This window comes from Bubalus kerabau, chromosome X (genome assembly GCF_029407905.1).
Source record: "Bubalus kerabau isolate K-KA32 ecotype Philippines breed swamp buffalo chromosome X, PCC_UOA_SB_1v2, whole genome shotgun sequence".
NCBI classification, from domain to species: domain Eukaryota; kingdom Metazoa; phylum Chordata; class Mammalia; order Artiodactyla; family Bovidae; genus Bubalus; species Bubalus kerabau.
The window spans coordinates 112,394,137-112,416,126 of NC_073647.1; the positions used below are offsets into that span (position 1 = coordinate 112,394,137).

A 21,990-nucleotide genomic window follows, 5' to 3' on the forward strand; every position below is an offset into this window, starting at 1 on the left:
CCCACTATTCTCCAGCTCCCCAAAATAGCACCATCTGGGAATGATCTCATTGAGTACTCACAACAAGCTTTTGAGGTGTGGCTTCGTAGGTCCATTTTTCAGATGAGGAAACTGAGGCCCAGAAAAAGAAAGGGCAAGATCAATTGGAAATAACTCCAGCTTACTTTTAGTTGGAAGTGAGTTAAAGTCCTTTATTTGTCCAAAACCCAGCTCTCTGGGCCTGTCCATGCTCTCTAAACAACTACCTCTTGTTCAGATCAGATCAGATCAGATCAGTCGCTCAGTCGTGTCTGACTCTTTGCGACCCCATGAATCGCAGCATGCCAGGCCTCCCTGTCCATCACCAACTGCCGGAGTTCACCCAGACTCACGTCCATCGAGTCAGTGATGCCATCCAGCCATTTCATCTTCTGTCGTCCCCTTCTCCTCTTGCCCCCAATCCGCCCCAGCATCAGAGTCTTTTCCAATGAGTCAACACTTCCATGAGGTGGCCAAAGTACTGGAGTTTCAGCTTTAGCATCATTCCTTCCAAAGAAATCCCAGGGCTGATCCCCTTCAGAATGGACTGGTTGGATCTCCTTGCAGTCCAAGGGACTCTCAAGAGTCTTCTCCAACACCACAGTTCAAAAACATCAATTCCTCGGCGCTCAGCCTTCTTCACAGTCCAACTCTCACATCCATACATGACCACAGGAAAAACCATAGCCTTGACTAGACGAATCTTTGTTGGCAAAGTAATGTCTCTGCTTTTGAATATGCTATCTAGGTTGCCCTGAAATCATTCACCTCTTTGCCTCTAGAGTCACTTCTCTAAGACATCCCTCCAACTTTACCACTCCTGTGCTTTGAAACATAAAATAACTTGGTATTATTTAGCACACTTAATAAATGTGTGACAAAAATGTGCCTGTATGATTAAATTAAAGGCATTTCACAACCTGGTTCCAACCTATCTTTTCCAGGTACATGTCCCCATTTCTCTTTTCCTCCTCTGCACTCCATATATTAACCTTGTGCTTCAGACATCTTGGTCTACTTGCCCATTCCTTTCTGTATGTGCTGCGCCCTGTCCTGGAAAGTCAGTCCTCCTCAATGGACTGGAAAATTCTCAGTTACCTTTTGAGACCTATTTACATTTTCTCTGCTCAGATTACACTTTATCCATTTCTGTATTATGACAGCACAATGCACTTTAGTTAATGGGTAATTTTTCATACTCTTCTGCTCCTCAAAGGCAAGGACTTGCTTTTATTTATCGTTGCTTCACCCCGGTGCCAACCCCAGTATCCACCCAGTACTGTCCCCAGTACCTCCTTTGTTGATTGGCAAAGTCTGAACTCAGTAACTAGAATGGATGGAGGTCAGGGAGGAAGGAGGTCACCCCCTCTCCATCCTTCAGCTATAGCAGCTGCTCCCTCCTTCCTTCGCCTCTCTCTACCTCCACTCCATCTCCATCTGAATGCCAAAGCCACTAGTTTCCAGACGGTTGCCAGAACACTCAATCTCTCAGAAGCAATGTCACCTGCAGAGTTTCTCTCCAGCCCCAGTGTCCATTAATGAGCGACACCTGGCAAGCTTTTGTTGGTGGGAGGGGCCCCCACGGGATGTGAGTATGTCTCTCATCTGTTCAGTAGCCTTCTGTGGTATTTCTTCCTCATTTTTTTCCGCGCACCGCCCAAACGAATATCACTATTGTTTTGTACTCCTGGCAAACTTTGACACAATTATCGGTGACAAATTGACTTAAAGTGCGGCTGCAGGAAGAGAAACAGGAGTGTCTCGCTTGGCCTTCTGGGAGTTGTAGTCCTGCAGGCCCCTGGGCGCCTGGCTGGTCCTGGAGCTGTGAACTACAGCTCCCAGGCCTTCTCCACGTCCTTACCGCACAGGCTCAGAGCCTCCTGCCGAGAGGAGGTGGTTACATTGTGTCTATTGTATCCCTGGGTCTGTGTGTTTGTGTATTTCTCAGGACGTGAAGTTGAGAGTGAAAAGCATGGCAGATGAGCAGGAAATCATGTGCAAATTGGAAAGCATTAAAGAGATCAGGTAAGTGCAACATCGCAGTGCCCCCCAAGTCCCCCTCCGAAGCTCCACAAATCCCTCACTACTGGAGAGGGCTATTACCTACAGAAAGTATCTATTGTTGGGCTACTTGCGGAGAGGGACGGGAAAGGATCCCATTCACTATGGAATTCAAGGATGGGAAAGAGGCAGGGGAGAGTCAGAACTGAGACTAGCAGAGAGAGAGGCAGAGAAACAGACTGACCGAGAGGGATCTCTTGTCAGATGTGTTTGAGAAAGCCAGATTGAGACATACAGTGTGTGTGTGGGGGGGGGGGGGGCGGTGGTGGGCGGTGTGTGTGTGTGTGGCCGGGGTGGCGGTGTTGGTCCCAAGACAGCTTTATTCTTCTTGGGTGGGAGTTAGGGAAATGGCATTCTTGGACCCATTATTCTTTAAAGTGTTGATTGGCTCCAAGGTGTATTTGGCTCCTTGCTCTTTATGAATCTAGATTCTTTTCAGTCTTCTGTTCAACTTCAGGACCTCGAGCTCGGCTGAGCCTTTTAAGAGCAGTCTAATGCATCAGGGGCTGGTGGCAGCAGCTGGGGACTGCCAGCTGGGGATAAGGAGGAATCTTATGCAAGGCCCGCACTGAGAGGACAGACAGCACTCGCTCTTGTGTATTTTTTGCTTTTACTCACCACTTTCTTCCTCTTCTACCAGATGCTCAGGGAGGGGAGAGGGGCGGGAGTGGTGGAGACTGGGGAGGCAGTTACCACCTACTGGCAGTTGCTCTCAGGACCCAGAGGTGATGGGCTGATGGGCAGGTTGGCAAAGTGGGTGTTGCCTACATCCCCTCCCCCTTCTCTCCAGGAGTGGCATTAGCTAGAGGATGATACTGTCCTTGCTCAGATCATAATAACTTTGGTTGAGTGAACTGCCTGGGCCAACATTAGGCCTTCCTTCCTCTGCTCTTCTCTGCCAAGACCCCTTGTCCCCCACCTACCCATCTCTGCCTTGGCTTCCACCCTTCTTCTGAGGGTGACGTGGATCGGGCAGTCTCTCTTTAGTGTTTTTTAGAAACCTGAAGAAAAATGGGGGAGAATATCAAGTGTGTCCCTTTAAGAAATAAGGCTTTGATCAACAGATTTAACCCTTGGAGTGAATGCCTTAGATGAGATTCACACGTGATGGTGGTAGTGGGAAAGCGCTTTGGCTTTTTGGTCCTTTGCAGGGATTATATCTCTACCTCTTCTGGAGAGTAAAAGGAAGGAAACTATTATTTACCAAGCTGATTGACCTACTATTGCTGCAAGAGTCCTGACAACTTCCTACACTTACTTTACAACTGGGAAAATGGAAGCTCAGAAAATTTAAGTAACTTTTCCAGAACCAAACCATTTGAAAATACCAGATTTTGACAGAAACCCAGTCCATTTGTGTGCAGAGGTTCTGGGCTTCCCATTCTATCCCATGGCTGCTAAGTCATGTCAGTCGTGTTCGACTCTGTGCGACCCCATAGACGGCAGCCCACCAGGCTCCACCGTCCCTGGGATTCACCAGGCAAGAATACTGGAGTGGGTTGCCATTGCCTTCTCCAAAGCATGAAAGTGAAAAGTGAAAGTGAAGTCACTCAGTCGTGTCTGACTCTTTGCGACCCCATGGACTGCAGCCTACCAGGCTCCTCCATCCATGGGATTTTCCAGGCAAGAGTACTGGAGTGGGTTGCCATTGCCTTCTCCGAGGAGGGTCTGGTAAAAGGTAGAGAGGGGGCATGTGTTGCATTTTCTTTTCTGCAAAAGGATCCAGATATAGGGAGTGAGACACCTTGTTGCAGGAAAAGGTCAACTGTCATAATAACAATGCAGTTAATAATAAACGTTTGCCTGCAAGTGAAGGGCCTAGACTTATTTTTAACAGACTTTAAAGGAATCCTACCCAACCCCAAGAGAAGGAACAGTTGGAAGCAAGGAGAAGTGACCCATCTTAGTAGAGACCAAATGGAGGGGCATGACTTCCACCCTCACCAGTGGTAAACCTGGCATTCCTACCACTGCTAGCTGGGATAGGATCCTAGGAGGCCCATAGAGAGGCCAGAACTCTCATCACCAACCAGCAATAGCAAAGAGCCTCTCCTCAAATTGGATGTCAATCAGAGACCCGTGGATAACCTGGACTTATGCTGCCCCTCTTCCCTGCAAAAGTAGCACGTCAGAGAATGCCTGCAAAAACCAAAGAGCTCCAGAGTGTCCAAATTTAATTGAAAAAAAAAAATCACTTGACATACCAAGATTATCAATTTCAGTGGCAAAAGAAAGTAAACAGATGCTAGGATTGAGATGGCACAGAGGTTAGAATTATCTGATAAGGATTTTAAAGTAGCCATCATAAAAATGCTTCAGGGAGCAAATGCATCACACTTGCAACAAATGATAAAATAGACAATCTCAGCATTTAAATAGAAAGTCTCAACAAAGAAATGTAAAGTGCAAAGCAAATCAATGGAAGTTTGAAAACTGGAAAAAAAAAAGACTTAAAAAAAAAAATACTCAATGAAGAGGCTCAACAGCAAGATGGAGAAGACAGAGGAAAGAATCAGACAACTTAAACATTAAACAATAGAAATAACCCAATCTGAACAACAGAGGGAAATTAAATGCAAAAAAAAAAAAAAAGAAGAAGAAGAAGAGGAAGAAAGAAAAGAAGGAATTGAACAGAGCCAGAACCTCCAGACCTGTAGTGTTATAACAAAGGATCTAACATTCATGTCAACAGAATCTCAGAGAAGAGAAATAAAACAGGGCCAGAAAAGTACCTGAAGAAGTAGTGGCTTAAAACTTCCCAAACTGAGCAAAGGACATAAACCTCCAGATCCAAGAAACTAAGCAAATATCATTAGGAAAGACCCGAAGAAATTCATACAAGACACATTCAACAAGTAAACTTTCTGAAAACAAAAGCAGAGAAAAGATCTAGGAAGCAGCCAAAGAAATAATATTTTACCTATACCTTGTCGACTGAAAAAAAATGCACAACATGAGAGTTACGAATTAAGTTTTATTTGGAGAAATATGATGACTTCACCCCGGGAGACAGCACCTCAGACAGCCCTGAGAAACTGCTCCAAAGAGGTAGGGGGGAAAGTGGGAGTACATGCAATCAAGCACATATTTTTTGTAGAAAGTTTTTGCTGGTCTCATGAAGCTTTTGCTAGTCACAAGAACAGTTGTTCACCATGAAGGAGTTTTGGGCTTTTCTAAGTATGAGGAGATACAAGAATTGGGCTCATAAAATCAGCTCCTGAGAATATCTAACTATCTTAAGACCTGTCCTGCCAGTTTCCTAGAACACAAAATGCCTCATTTCTGCTCTCTACCCTGAACTCCTTCAGAGGGTGTTGGAGGTTAGCAGCTGCAGCAACACATGATTTAATCCTTGTATAGGTAGATGGCAAGCTCCCACAGCAAGGGCCAATTTGTGGTTGACAGGGCCCCTTCATGGTTATAAATTCAGCCATACTTTGGGAGGCATTTCATGACTATTTTGTCCCACATTGCTAGGAAGGCTCATTCTCAGGTCTCAAGAAGATTTTCCAGGCAGGCCACTCAATGTGCTGTTACTGGACTAGGTCTTATCAATAGTAATCAAAGGTCTCTGGACTAATTTGTCTTAGTTAAGCCACTATAGTCCCAGAAAATTTCCCCTTTTTGTATCTTCCCATATAGAGTTACATTATTATAATTGTTGATCACATACAGAATATTTGATCAACTGCTTCAATTTACCTAGTCATCATTATTTTCATTGGAGGTTCAGTCACACATTTGGTCAAACAAGAAGCAATAATCTTGTAGAACAGGCAAAGTACAAATAATATAATTAGCAGTATTATTAAAGTCATAAGTAAGAAGCCAGTAACTTCCATTAGGTGAAGCCCCCTATATCCTCAGATCTTTTGACTTATTCTTATGCAGTACCAATCTTTATCTTTCAGGGAAATTATATATTTTCACTGTCCATATGGCTCCCAATCCAATTTCCTAGTGTCACTAGGCTGCTTATCCTTGGCATAATTTAATTGTTCTCAAGATAAAGCGGGGTGGGGGGGATTGCTTACATCTTAAATGACCACAATCTGGTGTTAACCATATAAATCCATCCCATAATTGTGAGAAGTTGTGTTCCTTGGCTGAATTTTTGCTTGTTGCTCTGCTTGAGCTTGAACAATAACCAGGGTCAGAGCAGGCATTATTAATTGGCCAGTAGAGAAGATCCCACCTAGCAATACAAGAGTAGCCAGAACAGGACAGAAATAAAGTTTTTTAAGGGTCATCCAATTAGAGCCTTGGAGTGGAGAAATCTACCAAGGTAATTTGGAAGTACTAGACACAGGTAATTGGCCACAACTCAACAATTGGATTGACCTTTAAAATTAGCATATGATTGTGTCCATGGTAAAAAAACATTTGATTTGTATGCAGAGGTCTAAGAAATCAAGAAAACATTATAAATGATCATATGAATCAGGTCTTGCATCTTGGGTAAGCTGTCTACTTTTGATGTCTTTTTCTCATCCTGGTGAGTGTCCTGTGTTTGAACATTGTTTTAAGGTGAATTTGAGATCAGCAGTCCTCTCTATAGAACAGTCTGGTGTAGGGGCCTTTAGAAGTGGGAATTAATCCAAGAGTCAATTTCCCTTCAGTGTTCACTGTGCATTAGCTAGTTAAGAGTACCTGATAAAAAGTCCTTTCATCCAGGTTGGAGATACTCCTTTAAATTGTATCTTTTCCAGTATGCAGATTGTAGGACAGCTGATCTTCATCCAAAGATTACTGCTCTCCATCCTGAAGTCCTTCAGGGGGTGTTGTAGGTCAGTTGTGGCAGCAGCACATGATTTAATCCTTGTAGAGGTAGATGGCAAGCACCCATGGAAAGTGCCAACTTGTGGTTGACAACCTTTAAGGGAAAAAAAAGAAAAGAAAGTCAGCAGATTCCTCATCAGAAAGTGATGAGGCCCTAGCAGGAAGTAGCACATTTTTCAAGTGCTGAAGGAAAAAGAATCATCAACCAAGAATCCTATGTTCAGTGCTAATAACCTTCAGGAATAAAGGGATAATCAAGATACTCTTAGATGAAAGGAGACAGGGAATTTATGTGTAGGATGTCTATCTTATAAGCATGACTAAAGTAAATCTTAAAACAGAAAAGAAATGGTAAAAGGAGGAAACTTGGAAGAAAGAACATAGTAGACTAAAACCTGGGTAAATACAACAGAATTTCTTTTCCTCTTGAGTTGTATGAATCTTGTTTGATAATTGGATCATAATTTATTACACTGTCTCATGTTGTTCTGAATGTGTATAGAGGAAATATTTAAGACATTTATATTATGAACAGAGAGTGTAAAGGAATGTAAAAGGGAGGTAAAATTCCATCTTATTGATCCATTCATCTGTTGATGGACACTAAGATTTCTTCCATATCTTAGCTATTGTAAATTATGATGCTATAAACATAGGGGTGCATATATCTTTTTGAATTAGTGTTTTCATTTTCTTTGGATTATATACACAGGAGTGGAATTCCTGAATCATATGGTAGTTCTATTTTTAGCTTTTTGAGGATCTAAATTCTGTATGTTGTCTATTATATGTGGATTCTAACAAATAAAACAAACCAATGAGCATAGCAAAATATAGAAACAGACTCGAAAATATAGAGAACGAACTAGTGGTTACCAGTAGGAGAGGAAAGTGGGGGAAGGGAAAGATAAGGGGTAGGGGAATAAGAGACATAAAAAACTATGTATAAAATAAATATTATACATAGATTGTAAAACACAGAGAATTATAGCCAATATTTTATAATAGCTTCGAATGGTACATAGTATATAAAATATTGAATCACTCTGTTGTACACCTGAACCTAATATAATATTGCAAATCAACTATACTTTAACTAAAAAAAATTATAGATACGTTAAATGGAATTCAAAAAAATGTTCAAGTCACCCACATAAATGCAGAACAAAGAAAAGAGAAAAAATAAAAACAGAGAGAAAAAACAGGTAACAAAAGATAAAATGGCAGACTTAGCCTTAACATATCAATAATTATGTTGAATATAAATGATCTAAATACAGCAATTAAATGACATGACTGAACTATATGAGAAAGGGTCAATTCACAAAGAAGACATAATTCTAGATATATATGTACCAAAAGTGTTTTAAATTAACCTGCTTTTGACAATTTTACAGTAATATGCAAAGGTTATATCACTTGGTTTAAGAATTTAAAATGGGGAAAGTACTACAAATACATACTTGATGTTCACATATGGACAGGTAAAACATGTATTATAAGTGAAGAAAAGGAAGGGATAGAAGGAACTGGAGAAAAGAACCAACAATGGTTGAACACCTACTAGTTTTAAAACTCTTGGCTCATTTAATGCTCAATCTTGCTAATGGGAATCTGTGGTATGAATTATTATCCCCACTTTACAGAAAGGATACCAAGGCTCAACGAGGTTAGGTAACCTATCTATAGTCACACAGCTAGGAAAGGAAGAGAGAACATATCCTCCTATTCACTTGGCATATGCATTTCAACAAATGCTGATAATCTGATTAACCATTATCCATAATTCTTTAGCTGTTCTAATCCTAAATCTCCTAAAGGTATAAATAAAGCAGTCTTTTTTGTTGTTATTGTTAAAAAAAATACTTTTGCTTCTTTGCTAAAGTAGTAGTGATAAGGATGAAAAGTAAAAATGTTAGTTCCTCAGTTATGTCCAACTCTGTGACCCCATGGACTGTAGCCCACCAGGCTCCTCTGTCCATGGAATTCTCCAGACAAGGATATTGGAGTGGGTGGCCATTTCCTTCTCCAGGGGATTTCCCGACCCAGGGATGGAACCCAGGTCTCCTGTATTGCAGGCAGATTCTTTACCATCTGAACCACCACAGAAGCCCAGTGATGAAGATAATACCACCCCATAATCTGATTAAGTCCAGCTGAGAGCCATACACACCTCCAGGCACATTCACATAAATATACATACTTGTAGTCACATATATATTTGTAGTGACACACACAAACACATTCCCACATACTGATGGCAGAATTTGAAGTGGGAAATATCACCACAGACAATTCCCCACTAATGCTTCTGAAACCATGCTCACAGCCCTGTCTTTCCTTTTAATCTAAACCACACTTCAACATTATGTTCCAGATCTCAGCCCCCAAATCCCACTGTGGTCTATTTTGCCCATCAATTCCTTGGGCTTCCAAGTGGTGATGAAGGAGCATGTGGATATGTGGAAAGGGGAAGGGAAGAATAGGGCAAAAGAGGGGAGATGGAAACCAGGGAAGGAAAGGAGAAGAAGCTACAAGGCAAAGAATGTGAGTGCGGCCACCACTAGAGCAACCAGGGCCCTTCACCAGCTCCCCAAATGCATACTAATATCTCCTTAACATGCACATGCCACCCATACACACACATTGCAGACACCCATGCCCCAAATGCACACATATCCATACACAATACGCTTTCTTCACTTAAGAAGGGAAAAACTAATTTTGTAAGTAAATATTGTAGTGTTAAGTAGATCCTCTTAAATCTAAGTTCCTGCCCTGGGTCTTCTTTTTTCTCTCTCTACACATTTTCATGAGTTACCTCTTGTACTCCTATGGCTTCAAATATTATCTCCAAATCTCCAATTTCTACCCCCTATCTTCCTTCCAAGTTTCAGCCTGATATATCACACAGTCTACTGGGCTTGTCCACCTGGCTTTTCCACAGACATAGCTGAAGTTGACCAAATCTCTAGACTTTGTTTATTCCTGCCCCAATCCAGCTCCTCCCATGAAACCTCTTGTTTAATGCCATCACTTCCCTGCACAGTTACCTCAGACTGAAACCTGAATGTTGATGCTGGTTACCCTTTCTTTTTTATAACTCACTTTTGATTAGTTAGCAAGTCCCACTATTTCTACCTTCAACATCTGGCTCAGATTCTTACCCTACTCTCAATCTCCACATTCACTGTCCTGTTTTAGGCATTCATCATGACCAGCTTGGATAATTACAGGGTTATATCCATTTCCACCTATAGAATTGCTTCTATTGCTTCTATCTTCATTCTGCCCCCAATTTTTAATTCCATCCAACTGCTGTGAGAACTATCTTCCTAAAGCACTAGAGTTGATATGTTATTCCTCAAACACATTCACTGATTCCCCATTGTCTGTAGCAGTATTTTTCAAAACACAGATTATGAACCATTTGTCATGAAATGAATTAGTTGCTAGAAGCACTTGTGAAAAAAAATGAGATAGAAAATGTCAGTATACGTTGCATAAGAAATAGTAGATATTTTCTGTGGACAATTTGTTTCAGTTTTCGATCTGTGTTTGTGTTTATTGGGTTACAATATAAGATTCATTTCTCAGTGTAAATCATTTCTTACTGCATGTCCATAGACATTTGTCTGTAATTGGTGATGTAGTATTCATGCCCCTATCCCCAACAAGTCTGGCCCAGAACCACCTTTCCAGTCTTATCTACTACCATTCATTTTCATTCACCTTATTCTTTATTCACACAGACGTTCCTCACTGTTTCATACATTTCCATTTTTCCAGGCCTTTGCTAATGTGGATCCCTCATTCTTAATGCCCTTCCCTTATTCTAAGCCTGTAAATCCTACTTATTCTTCAAGGAAGACCCAAAACGAACACCACCTTCTTGTTCAAATCCTTCTCAATTTCCCTAATACAAATGAATCACTACCCCCTTTGAGCTTCCATGGGGAGATTTATTATAGCACTTAAGTTATTCTACCTTATGGTAAAATTTTGAATTGATATGTATTCCCCTGCCTGCCTCCCTTTCTCCTGTCTTCCCTTCCCTCCTTCCTTCCCTCCCTCATTACTATGGCAGCTTCAGCAGGCTTCACTGTCACCTGGCTTGAAAACTAACTCACTTTCAGCCTCAATGCTCACTTAACAATATGTCATGGAACAGCTGGGAACTCTGGGACTAAGGGATAAGCAAGTCAAGCCAATTTTCACTACAGGAGAGAGAATGCATGGGAATTGACATTTGGTATTGAGCTATAAGAAAGTCTTCAAGATGAATTGTTCTAAGAACACTGCTTTTCCAACAGTAGCTGGTTTCCCAGATAAGCAAATAGATATTAAATGGAAAAACACTGAATACTTAGGCAGTGTTTTTATAAGACTATAATAGGCTTCCTGCTGGCTCCTTTTTTTGTGTTGTTGTTGTTCATTCAGTGATATTGACCAAGCATCTGTTCTGGGCCATACCCAGGGTTGAGATAGTCTCTGAAGACCACTAAGATGAATTAGATGTGTTCTAAAAAATCTTAGAATTAAGGTGAATAGTTCTGATCTCTCCCCTGAATTCTTCTCCTTCTGCCTTCAATCTTTCCAAGCATCAGGGTCTTTTCCAATGAGTTGGCTGTTCACATCAGATGGCCAAAGTATTAGAGCTTCAGCGTCAGCATCAGTCCTTCCAATGAATATTCAGGGTTGATTTCCTTTAAAATTGATCCCCTTGTAGTCCAACGGACTCTCAAGAGTCTTCTCCAGCACCACAATTTGAAAGAATCAGTTCTTCAGCGTTCTGCCTTCTTTATGGTCCAGCTCTCACAACCACACATGACTACTGGAAAGACCGTAGACTTGACTATATGGACCTTTGTTGGCAAAGTTATGTCTTTGCATTTTAAAACACTGTCTAAGTTTGTCATAGCTTTCCTGCCAAGGAGCAATCATCTTCTAATTTCATGGCTGCAGTCACCATCTGCGATGATATTAGAGCCCAAGAAGAGGAAATCTGTCACTGCCTCCACCTTTTCCCCTTCTATTTGTCATAAAGTGTTGGGGTCAGATGCCATAATCTTAGTGTTTTGTTATTTTTAATATTGCACTTTCAGCTGGCTTTTTCATTCTCCTCCTTCATCCTCATCAAGAGGTTCTTTAGTTCCTCTTGGCTTTCTGCTGTTAGAGTGATATCATCCACATATCTGAGGTTGTTGATATTTCTCCTGGCAATCTTGATTCCAGCTTGTAACTCATGACCTTTTACTTAAATTTAATCGTACCTCAGTTGTTGGATAGAGCCAGGAATGCTGAGCATTAGATCCTAAGCCTGAATGGCGTGATAAAGGCAATCAAACACAAGGGTAACAAGTCCTCATTTCTTTTTTTTTTTCCATCATTAACCCACTTCTCATTCCCCCTGGGTACCTCAGTTGTGCAAATTCATGTAAAAATCTGTTTCATCTATAGAAGCCTTTTGACAAGTCATTCATTCTCCTGGGAAAACAGGAGCAGAAGAGTAGAAACAGCTTAGAATTTGGGTTCAAGTAGTGCTCAATGTTTCAGAGAAGGCAATGGCACCCCACTCCAGTACTCTTGCCTGGAAAATCCCATGGACAGAGGAGCCTGGTAGGCTGCATGCAGTCCATGGGGTCATGAAGAGTCGGACACGACTGAGCGACTTCACTTTCACCTTTCACTCTCATGCATTGGAGAAGGAAATGGCAACCCACTCCAGCATTCTTGCCTGGAGAATCCCAGGGATGGGGGGGCCTGGTGGGCTGCTGCTTATGGGGTCGCACAGAGTCGGACACGACTGAAGCGACTTAGCAGCAGCAGTGCTGAATGTTTTGACTTAATTCTAGGTACAGTAAGAAGTCATTGGGGGATATATATTTAACAGCTCTACTGAGCTGTGATTTACATACCATAGAAACCATCCATTTTAAGTGTATAATTTTAAATATACAATTCAGTGACTTTTAGTCAATTTACAGAGTTGTGCAACTATCACCACAATACAATTTTAGAGCATTCCCAGCATTCCCTAAAGATCCCTTTATATCAAATTTCAGTCCATCTCTATTCCCACCCTCAGCCCCAGGCAATTAGTAATATACTTTCTGTCTCTACATATTTGCCTTTTCAGGACATTGCACATAACTTAAAACATTGTTTTTTTTAGGCTCATCTACATTGTACCATGTATCAGCATTTCTTTCTTTTTTATTGGCAAACAGTATTCCATTGTATACCGTGTTTTGCTTATTCTTTCATCAGTTCATGAACACTGGAGTTGTTTCTACCTTTTGGCTCTTATGAATGATGCTCTGATCTTTTGCATATAAGCCTTTGTGTGGAAATGTGCTTTCATTTCTCCTGGTTAGATTCCTGGCATGAAATTTCTGGGTCTTTTTTATAACTTTTTAAGATAATGCAAAGCTGTTTGGGCTCTAAAATCACGGTGGATGGTGACTGTAGCCATGAAATTAAAAGGTGCTTGCTCCTTGGAAGAAAAGCTATGACAAACCTAGACAAAAACTGGAAATAGAACTGCCTTATGATCCAGCAATCCCACTGCTGGGCATACACACTGAGGAAACCAGAAGGGAAAGAGACACGTGTACCCCAATGTTCATCGCAGCACTGTTTATAATAGCCAGGACATGGAAGCAACCTAGGTGTCCATCAGCAGATGAATGGATAAGAAAGCTATGGCACATATACACAATGGAGTATTACTCAGCCATTAAAAAGAATACCTTTGAATCAGTTCTAATGAGGTGGATGAAACTGGAGCCTATTATACAAAGTGAAGTAAGCCAGAAAGGAAAACACCAATACAGTATACTAACACATATATATGGAATTTAGAAAGATGGTAACAATAACCCTGCGTACGAGACAGCAAAAGAGACACTGATGTATAGAACAGTCTTAATGGACTCTGTGGGAGAGGGAGAGGGTGGGAAGATTTGGGAGAATGGCATTGAAACATGTATAATATCATGTATGAAATGAGTTGCCAGTCCAGGTTCGATGCACGATACTGGATGCTTGGGGCTAGTGCACTGGGACGACCCAGAGGGATGGTATGGGGAGGGAGGAGGGAGGAGGGTTCAGGATGGGGAACACATGTATACCTGTGGTGGATTCATTTTGATATTTGGCAAAACTAATACAATTTTGTAATGTTTAAAAATAAAATAAAATTAAAAAATAATTTTTAAAAAAAAGCAGACATATCACATTACCTGCAAAGGTCTGTATAGTCAAAGCTATGGTTTTTCCAGTAGTCATGTACTGATGTGAGAGCTGGACAATAAAAAAGGCTGAGTGCTGAAGAATTGATGCCCTTGAACTGTGACACTGGTGAATAATCTTGAGAGTCCTTTGGACAGCAAGAAGATCAAACCAGTCAATCCTAAAGGAAATCAACCCTGAATATTCACTGGAAGGACTGATGTTGAAGCTGAAACTCCAATACTTTGGCCACCTGATGCAAAGAGCTGACTCATTGGAAAAGACCCTGATGCTGGCAAAGATTGAACGCAAGAGGAGAAGGGGACAACAGAGGACAAGATGGCTGAATGGCGTCACTGACTCAATGGACATGAGTTTGAAAATACTCTGGGAGATGGTGAAGGACAGGGAAGCCTGGCATGCTGCAGTCCATGGGGGTCACAGGGTCAGACACAGAGTGGCTGAACAACAAAAAAGCTGTTTCCCAAAGTGGTTGTGCCAATTTCCATCCCTAGAAGCAGAATGTGAAGGTTACAGTTTCTAATCCTTTTGGGCATATTCTTCATACATTTATTTTCCACCCATCTATCTTCTCTGGTGAAGTGTCTATTGAAACATTTTGCCATTTTTCAGTTTAACCCATTTTTCAGTTTGGTTATTTGTTTACATACTGTGAATCTTTTGTATTCTTTGCTTTCATCAGATACATGCCTTCCAAAAATGTTTTCCCAGTCTGAAGCTTGTCTTTTCATCCTCTTAAGAGTGTCTTTTGAATTGCAGAAGTTTGTAAAGTTGATAAAGTAGTCTTGCTCATCAGTACTTTCTTTTACAGATTGTGATTTTTGTATCATATAAAAGAAATCTTTGCCTAAGCCAATGTCACAAAGGTTTTTTTCCAGGAATTTTAGGTTTTACACATAGGCCTACAATCCACTCTCATTTAATTTCTGTGTGATGCAAAGTATAGTTTGAAGCCCCTTGCTTGTTTGTCTTTGCATTAGATATCCAGTTGTTTCAGGACTATTTACTGAGAAAGTGATTTTTTTCTCCACAGAACTGCCTTTGCATCATCATTAAAAACAGTTGGCCATATATTTGTGGGTTTATTTCAGGACTCTATTCTCCACAGGTCTACTTTTGTACCTTTATGCCTATACTTCACCTATTTTGAAAACTTCAGCTTTAAAATAATTCTTGAATTAAGGCAGTGTAAGTTCTCCAACTTTGCTATTCTTCTTGAGAGTTGTTTTGGCTACTCTAGGCCCTTTGCATTTCTGTTTAAGTTTTAGATTCCACTTCTCAATTTCTACAAAAAATGTCTGCACTGAGACTTTGGTAGCATTGCCAAGATACCACACTGCATTTAGACAGCTTTCTTTTGAATAGTGTTAGCATGGTGTATCTTCTTCTCCTCTTTATTTGTTTCTTTATATTTAAAGTAGGAATCTTATGGGTAGTCCAGAGTTTGGTTTGTTTATCTGTTTGTTTTTTTCCAGTCTGATGATCTCCTTTTTATACTGAGGGTGTTTAGACCATTTATATTTAACATATTTATTGATATGATTAGAATGAGATCTACCACCTTGTTGTTTCCCATTTATCTTATCTGTTTTTTGTTCCCTTTTCCCTCCCTTTCTGCCTTCTTTTGGATTAAGTATATTTTATTTGATCTGTTTTTCTGACTTTTAAGCTGTTTTCTGTTTTTTTTTTTTCTCTTAAATTGTTTTAGTAGTTTACCTGTCACAGTTTATCTTCAAGTGATCTCATATTGCTGCAGATATAGTGTAAAAAAACTTACAATGCTGTATTTTTGTTTCTCCCTTTCTGGTCTCTGTGCTTTTACAATGATGCACTTCTTGGTTTAAACTGTTGATTATCTTTTTAAATTAATTTGAATAACAAGAAAAAGAATCAGTTTTTTCAAGTTCAGTGTTCAATATTCTTCTGCTATCATTTTATTTCTGTTTGAAGGACATCTTTCAACATTTATCATAGAGCAGCTTTGCTGATGATATAGCAGCTCAGGTATTCTATGTCTTAAAAAGTTTTAATTTCACTTTGTTTTTAAAAGTTATTTTCAGTGTGTAAAAATTGTATATTGGTAGAGTTTTTTTTTTTTTTTCTTTTTCCCCAGTACTTTAAAAATAATATGCCATCTTGCTTCTATCGTTCATTTCCCTGTGGCTAACTTGCCTTTTTTTCCCTCAAGCTGCTGTGAAGTTTTTCTGTTTATCACTGGTTATGAACAATTCCATTGTGTTATCACTTGGTGTAGTTTTTCTCCTGCTTCCTATGCTCGAGATTTTTTGAACATTTTGGATTGGTGTGTGTGTTGTTTTCATCAAATTTGAAACATTTTTGGTTATTAATTCTTCAAATATTTTTCTTTTCTCTCTCCTTCCTGATCTCTGGTTACATGTACTTTTAGCCACTTGAAGTTGTCCCACAGTTTGCTAATGCTGTTTATTTTTTTAATATTTTTTCCCCTATATATTTCATTTGGGAAACTTTCTATTGGTATGCCTTCACGTTCATTAATCTTTCCTGCTTTATTGTCTAAATTGACTAATGTAGTTTTCATTGCAGTCATTGTAGTTTTCATATTTAAATATCTTATTTTTATATTTGAAAATTTTTCATCTCTCCCTCATCTCTACTTAATGTGGCTAGTATTTCTTCAAGCTTTGTGAATATATGAAATACATTTATAATAACTATTAGTATTCTTAGCTACTAATTCTATCAACCGTGTTATTTCTTGGTCAGTTTAACTTATTATTCTCAACATTATGAACTACATTATTCATGCTTAATTGTACACCTGGCAAAGTTTGGTTAGATATCAGACATTTTGAAATTTACTTTGTCTCTGCATATATTTGCATTCCTATAAATATTCTTGAGATTTGTTCTGGCATGTCATTAAAACATTTGGAATCAGTTTTATCCTTCCAGGCCTTGCTTTTCAGCTTAGTTAAGTGGGACCATAGCATCATTTAGGGCTGCCCAGATGGCACTATTTGTAAAGAATCCACATGGCAATGCAGGTAACATAAGACATGTGAGTTCAATCCCTGGATCGGGAAGATCTCCTGGAGGAGGGCATGGCAACCCACTCCAGTGTTCTTACCTGGATAATCCCATAGACAGAGGAGCCTGGCGGGCTTCAGTCCTTGGGGTTGAAAAGAGTCAGACATGACTGGTGTGACTTAGCATGCACGTGCACATAGCAGCATTTAGTGTAGAGCTCATTTTCCTCAGAACTTATCTTTGTATTCTAATGTTTTATAAATTGTGAATTTTTTCTACCTTATTTGTTTGGGACAGTCACTGTTCTCAGGCCTTTGTGGGCTCTTATCACTGCTTCCTCTAATCTTTGAGGGAGATTAGTTGTTTCCTTGTCTTCAGATAGTTTCCTTACACACACATGCTGATCAGTATTTCAGTGAGAACTTGAGGGGGAATCCTCTGAAAATTGTAACCATTCTCTGTCTACACAAGTTTTCCCTCTCCAATACTCTTTCCTGCAAACTCCAGATGACTTGGCATCACCAGACTCATAACTCCATTTCCTCTGTTGAGGGAGATGGCCAGGCTCTGTCTGAGTTCCCTGTCTCTGCCTTGCAGATTAGAGAATTTCTCTAGGCAGTAGGATACGGCAATCTTCAGGTTCATCTAAGCTTTTCCACTTCTCAGAGATCACTGACCTTACTTGCCTGATGTCCAGTATCTTGAACCCCACTTTTTCATATTTTTTTTTCTTGGTGTTTTTGTTTGTTTTCCTTTAGTTTTTCAAGGGTGAGATGGAAAATCTGGTTCCTGTTACTCTATCATTAATAGAGTGGAAGTCAAGGCTATCCCCTAAATTTTGTTTTAGAGAATCAGATTTTACCATTAACTATAAACATATTTTATATATAAAAAAAATAAAACTAAAGTCAGGATGTGTCTTAAATACAATTCTACTTTATAATTGCTGTTGGCCAAGAGCAAATTGTGTTATTTTCCATGCATAAACACATGTGAACTTGACCATGACTGTTCACATTATCATGCCTTCATAGAATTGAATAATGTGTATGATTGTGACTGGATGTTGAGTTTAACTGCCATTAAAGTATCTTCAAAAAGATTTTATCATGGTTTTTCCTTGAACTAAAAAGTTATTGTATATGAGAAATGAATCAGACTGGAAAAGTCTGATTTAAATATTTTTTAAAATCAGTCTACCAATGACCCAGCAATCCCACTGCTGGGCATACACACCAAGGAAACCAGAATTGAAAGAGACATGTGTACCCCAATGTTCATCACAGCACTGTTTATAATAGCCAGGACATGGAAGCAACCTAGATGTCCATCAGCAGACAAATGGATAAGAAAGCTGTGGTACATATACACAGTGGAGTATTCAGTTCAGTTCAGTTCAGTCGCTCAGTCGTGTCCGACTCTTTGCGACCTCATGAATTGCAGCACGCCAGGCCTCCCTGTCCATCACCAACTCCCGGAGTTCACTCAAACTCACGTCCATCGAGTTGGTGATGCCATCCAGCCATCTCATCCTCTGTCGTCCCCTTCTCCTCCTGCCCCCAATCCCTCCCAGCATCAGAGTCTTTTCCAATGAGTCAACTCTTTGCATGAGGTGGCCAAAGTACTGGAGTTTCAGCTTTAACATCATTCCTTCCAAAGAACACCCAGGACTGATCTCCTTCAGAATGGACTGGTTGGATCTCCTTGCAGTCCAAGGGACTCTCAAGAGTCTTCTCCAACACCACAGTTCAAAAGCATCAATTCTTCGGTGCTCAGCTTCCTTCACAGTCCAACTCACATCCATACATTACTTCTGGAAAAATCATAGCCTTGACTAGATGGACCTTTGTTGGCAAAGTAATGTCTCTGCTTTTCAATATGCTATCTAGGTTGGTCATAACTTTCCTTCCAAGGAGTAAGCGTCTTTTAACTTCATGGCTGCAGTCCCCATCTGCAGTGATTTTGGAGCCCAGAAAAATTAAGTGTGCCACTGTTTCCCCATCTATTTCCCATGAAGTGATGGGACCAGATGCCATAATCTTAGTTTTCTGAATGTTGAGCTTTAAGCCAACTTTTTCACTCTCCTCTTTCACCTTCATCAAGAGGCTTTTTAGTTCCTCTTCACTTTCTGCCATAAGGGTATTGTCATCTGCATGTCTGAGGTTATTGATATTTCTCCCAGCAATCTTGATTCCAGCTTGTGCTTCTTCCAGCCCAGCGTTTCTCATGATGTACTCTGCATATAAGTTAAATAAGCAGGGTGAAAATATACAGCCTTGATGTATTACTCAGCCATTAAAAAGAATACATTTGAATCAGTTATAATGAGGTGGGTGAAACTGGAGCCTATTATACAGAGTGAAGTAAGCCAGAAAGAAAAACACCAATACAGTATACTAACACATATATATGGAATTTAGAAAGATGGTAACAATAACCCTGTATGTGAGACAGCAAGAGACACAGATGTATAGAACAGTCTTTTGGACTCTGTGCAAGAGGGCGAGGGTGAGATTTTTGGGACAATGGCATAGAAACATGTATAATATCATATGTGAAATGAATCACCAGTCCAGGTTTGATGCATGATACAGGACGCTAGGGGCTGGTGCACTGGGATGACCCAGAGGGATGGTATGGGGAGGGAGACGGGAGGGGGGTTCAGGATGTGGAACACGTGTACACCCATGGTGGATTCATGTTGATGTATGGGAAAACTAATATAATATTGTAAAGTAATTAGCCTCCAATTAAAATAAATAAATTTATATTTTTTAAAAAATAAAATAAAATCAGTCTACCAGAGCTCTTTCAACAACTATTAATGAATATTAACATTAAAAGCAAGCATTTTGTTGTAATATAATTGGTAGCATTTCTCTCTTTTAGTAGTCCGTAAGATAATGTGTACCTTATGTCCAATGGCATCTTAGAATCAATTAAATACAGGAGCCAATTAACCAGGATATATATTAGTAAAGCTAATCCAATGTGGTTCCAGATTAACAGTGGCTAAAACAAGACAGAAATTCATTCATTTATTTCTCATATTATCAGCCTTGGAACAAGCTGCCTGTGTTTCGTGTCGTTATTCCATTTTGGGGACTCAGGCTCTTTTTATCTTATTGCATCACCATGTACAGGGTGTAGCCCTCATCTACATGGTTGAAGATGGCTTGATGTTGTGTATACATATTAGGCAGTGGGAAGAGGGCAAAGGGGAAGTGAATGACATGCTCTTTCCCTTTAGGGTCATAGCCTACACGTTGCCTATATTGCTTGTGTGTTCATTCCATTGGCCAGAAAACTGTCACGTGGTCAGAAAAAGCTACAAACGAGAGACAGAAATATAGCCCTTAGTCCAGGTGTCACATACCCAGATGACAATAAGAGGTTCTGTTATGGAAGGAGGGGAGGATGAATTTGGTGGGCCAAGGAGCATTTGTGTTCTGTGTGGCCCTAGGGTTTCAAATTGTTGGAACTGCCTATAGAAGGAATGGATTGTCTAGAGAAATGGTGAGAAATCTGTGTAAGTTGTTCAAGGATAGCCTAACTGAACACTGGAAGTGATATATTATAGAAAGGACTTAAGCAGTGGTTGGGAAAGGGACAAAAATGCCTTCGAAAGTCCTTCCCAGCCTGGAGCTTCACATGTGCTCAGGTTCTACCCACACTGGTCTGCGAATCCTACTTGCTGTATGTGAATCACTTGGCTGCTGTCTGTGCCAAGTGTTTGACTTCACTGCAATTGCCCAAATACGTACAGAGAGGCATTACCGAATCAATGGACATGAGTTTCAGCAAGCACCGGAAGTTGGTGGTTGAGAGGGGAGCCTGGCATACTGCTGTCCATGGGGTCGACAAGAGTTGGACACAACTGAGTGACTGAACTGAACTGAACTGAACCGATACAGAGAACTTCAGATAAATTTCTGTTTGACCCCCAGAGATCAGGGATGGGGCATGAAGGTGGGCAGAGCACAGTAATTTGGTTGAGTTCAGTTCAGTCACTCAGTCGTGTCCGACTCTTTGTGACTCCATGAATTGCAGCACGCCAGGCCTCCCTGTCCATCACCAACTCCCAGAATTCACTCAAATTTATGTCCACCGAGTCGGTGATGCCATCCAGCCATCTCATCCTCTGTCGTCCCCTTTTCCTTCTGCCCTCAATCCCTCCCAGCATCAGAGTCTTTTCCAATGAGTCAACTCTCAACTCTTCACATGAGGTGGCCAAAGTACTGGAGTTTCAGCTTTAGCATCCTTCCTTCCAAAGAACACCCAGGACTGATCTCCTCTAGAATGGACTGGTTGGATCTCCTTGCAGTCCAAGGGACTCTCAAGAGTCTTCTCCAACACCACAGTTCAAAAGCATCAATTCTTTGACACTCAGCTTTATTTATAGTTCAACTCTCACATCCATAAATGACTACTGGAAAAACCATAGCCATGACTAGATGGACCTTTGTTGACAAAGTAATGTCTCTGCTTTTTAACATTCTGTCTAGGTTGGTCATAACTTTCCTTCCAAGGAGTAAGCGTCTTTTAATTTTGTGGCTGCATTCACCATCTGCAGTGATTTTGGAGCCCAGAAAAATAAAGTCTGACACTGTTTCCCCATCTATTTCCCATGAAGTGATGGGACCAGATGCCATAATCTACGTTTTCTGAATGTTGAGCTTTAAGCCAACTTTTTCACTCTCCTCTTTCATTTCATCAAGAGGCTTTTTAGTTCCTGTTCACTTTATGCCGTAAGGGTGGTGTCATCTGCATATCTGAGGTTATTGATATTTCTCCCAGCAATCTTGATTCCAGCTTGTGCTTTTTTCCAGTCCAGCGTTTCTCATGATGTACTCTGCATATAAGTTAAAC

General features: G+C 40.4%; 1 protein-coding gene across 3 annotated transcripts in view; it reads left to right on the forward strand.

Annotated features, from left to right (window-relative positions):
• The first annotated feature begins 1,887 nt into the window (after positions 1-1,887).
• The window catches only part of ZC4H2 (zinc finger C4H2-type containing), a 75,939-nt gene continuing 55,836 nt past the window's right edge, over positions 1,888-21,990 (forward strand). For all 3 annotated transcript variants that reach the window (XM_055563238.1, XM_055563242.1, XM_055563241.1), the window contains exon 1: positions 1,888-2,043. In XM_055563238.1, coding sequence (XP_055419213.1) covers positions 1,991-2,043 — 53 coding nt within the window. In that variant the 5' untranslated portion in view covers positions 1,888-1,990. The remainder of the gene's footprint in view (positions 2,044-21,990) is intronic.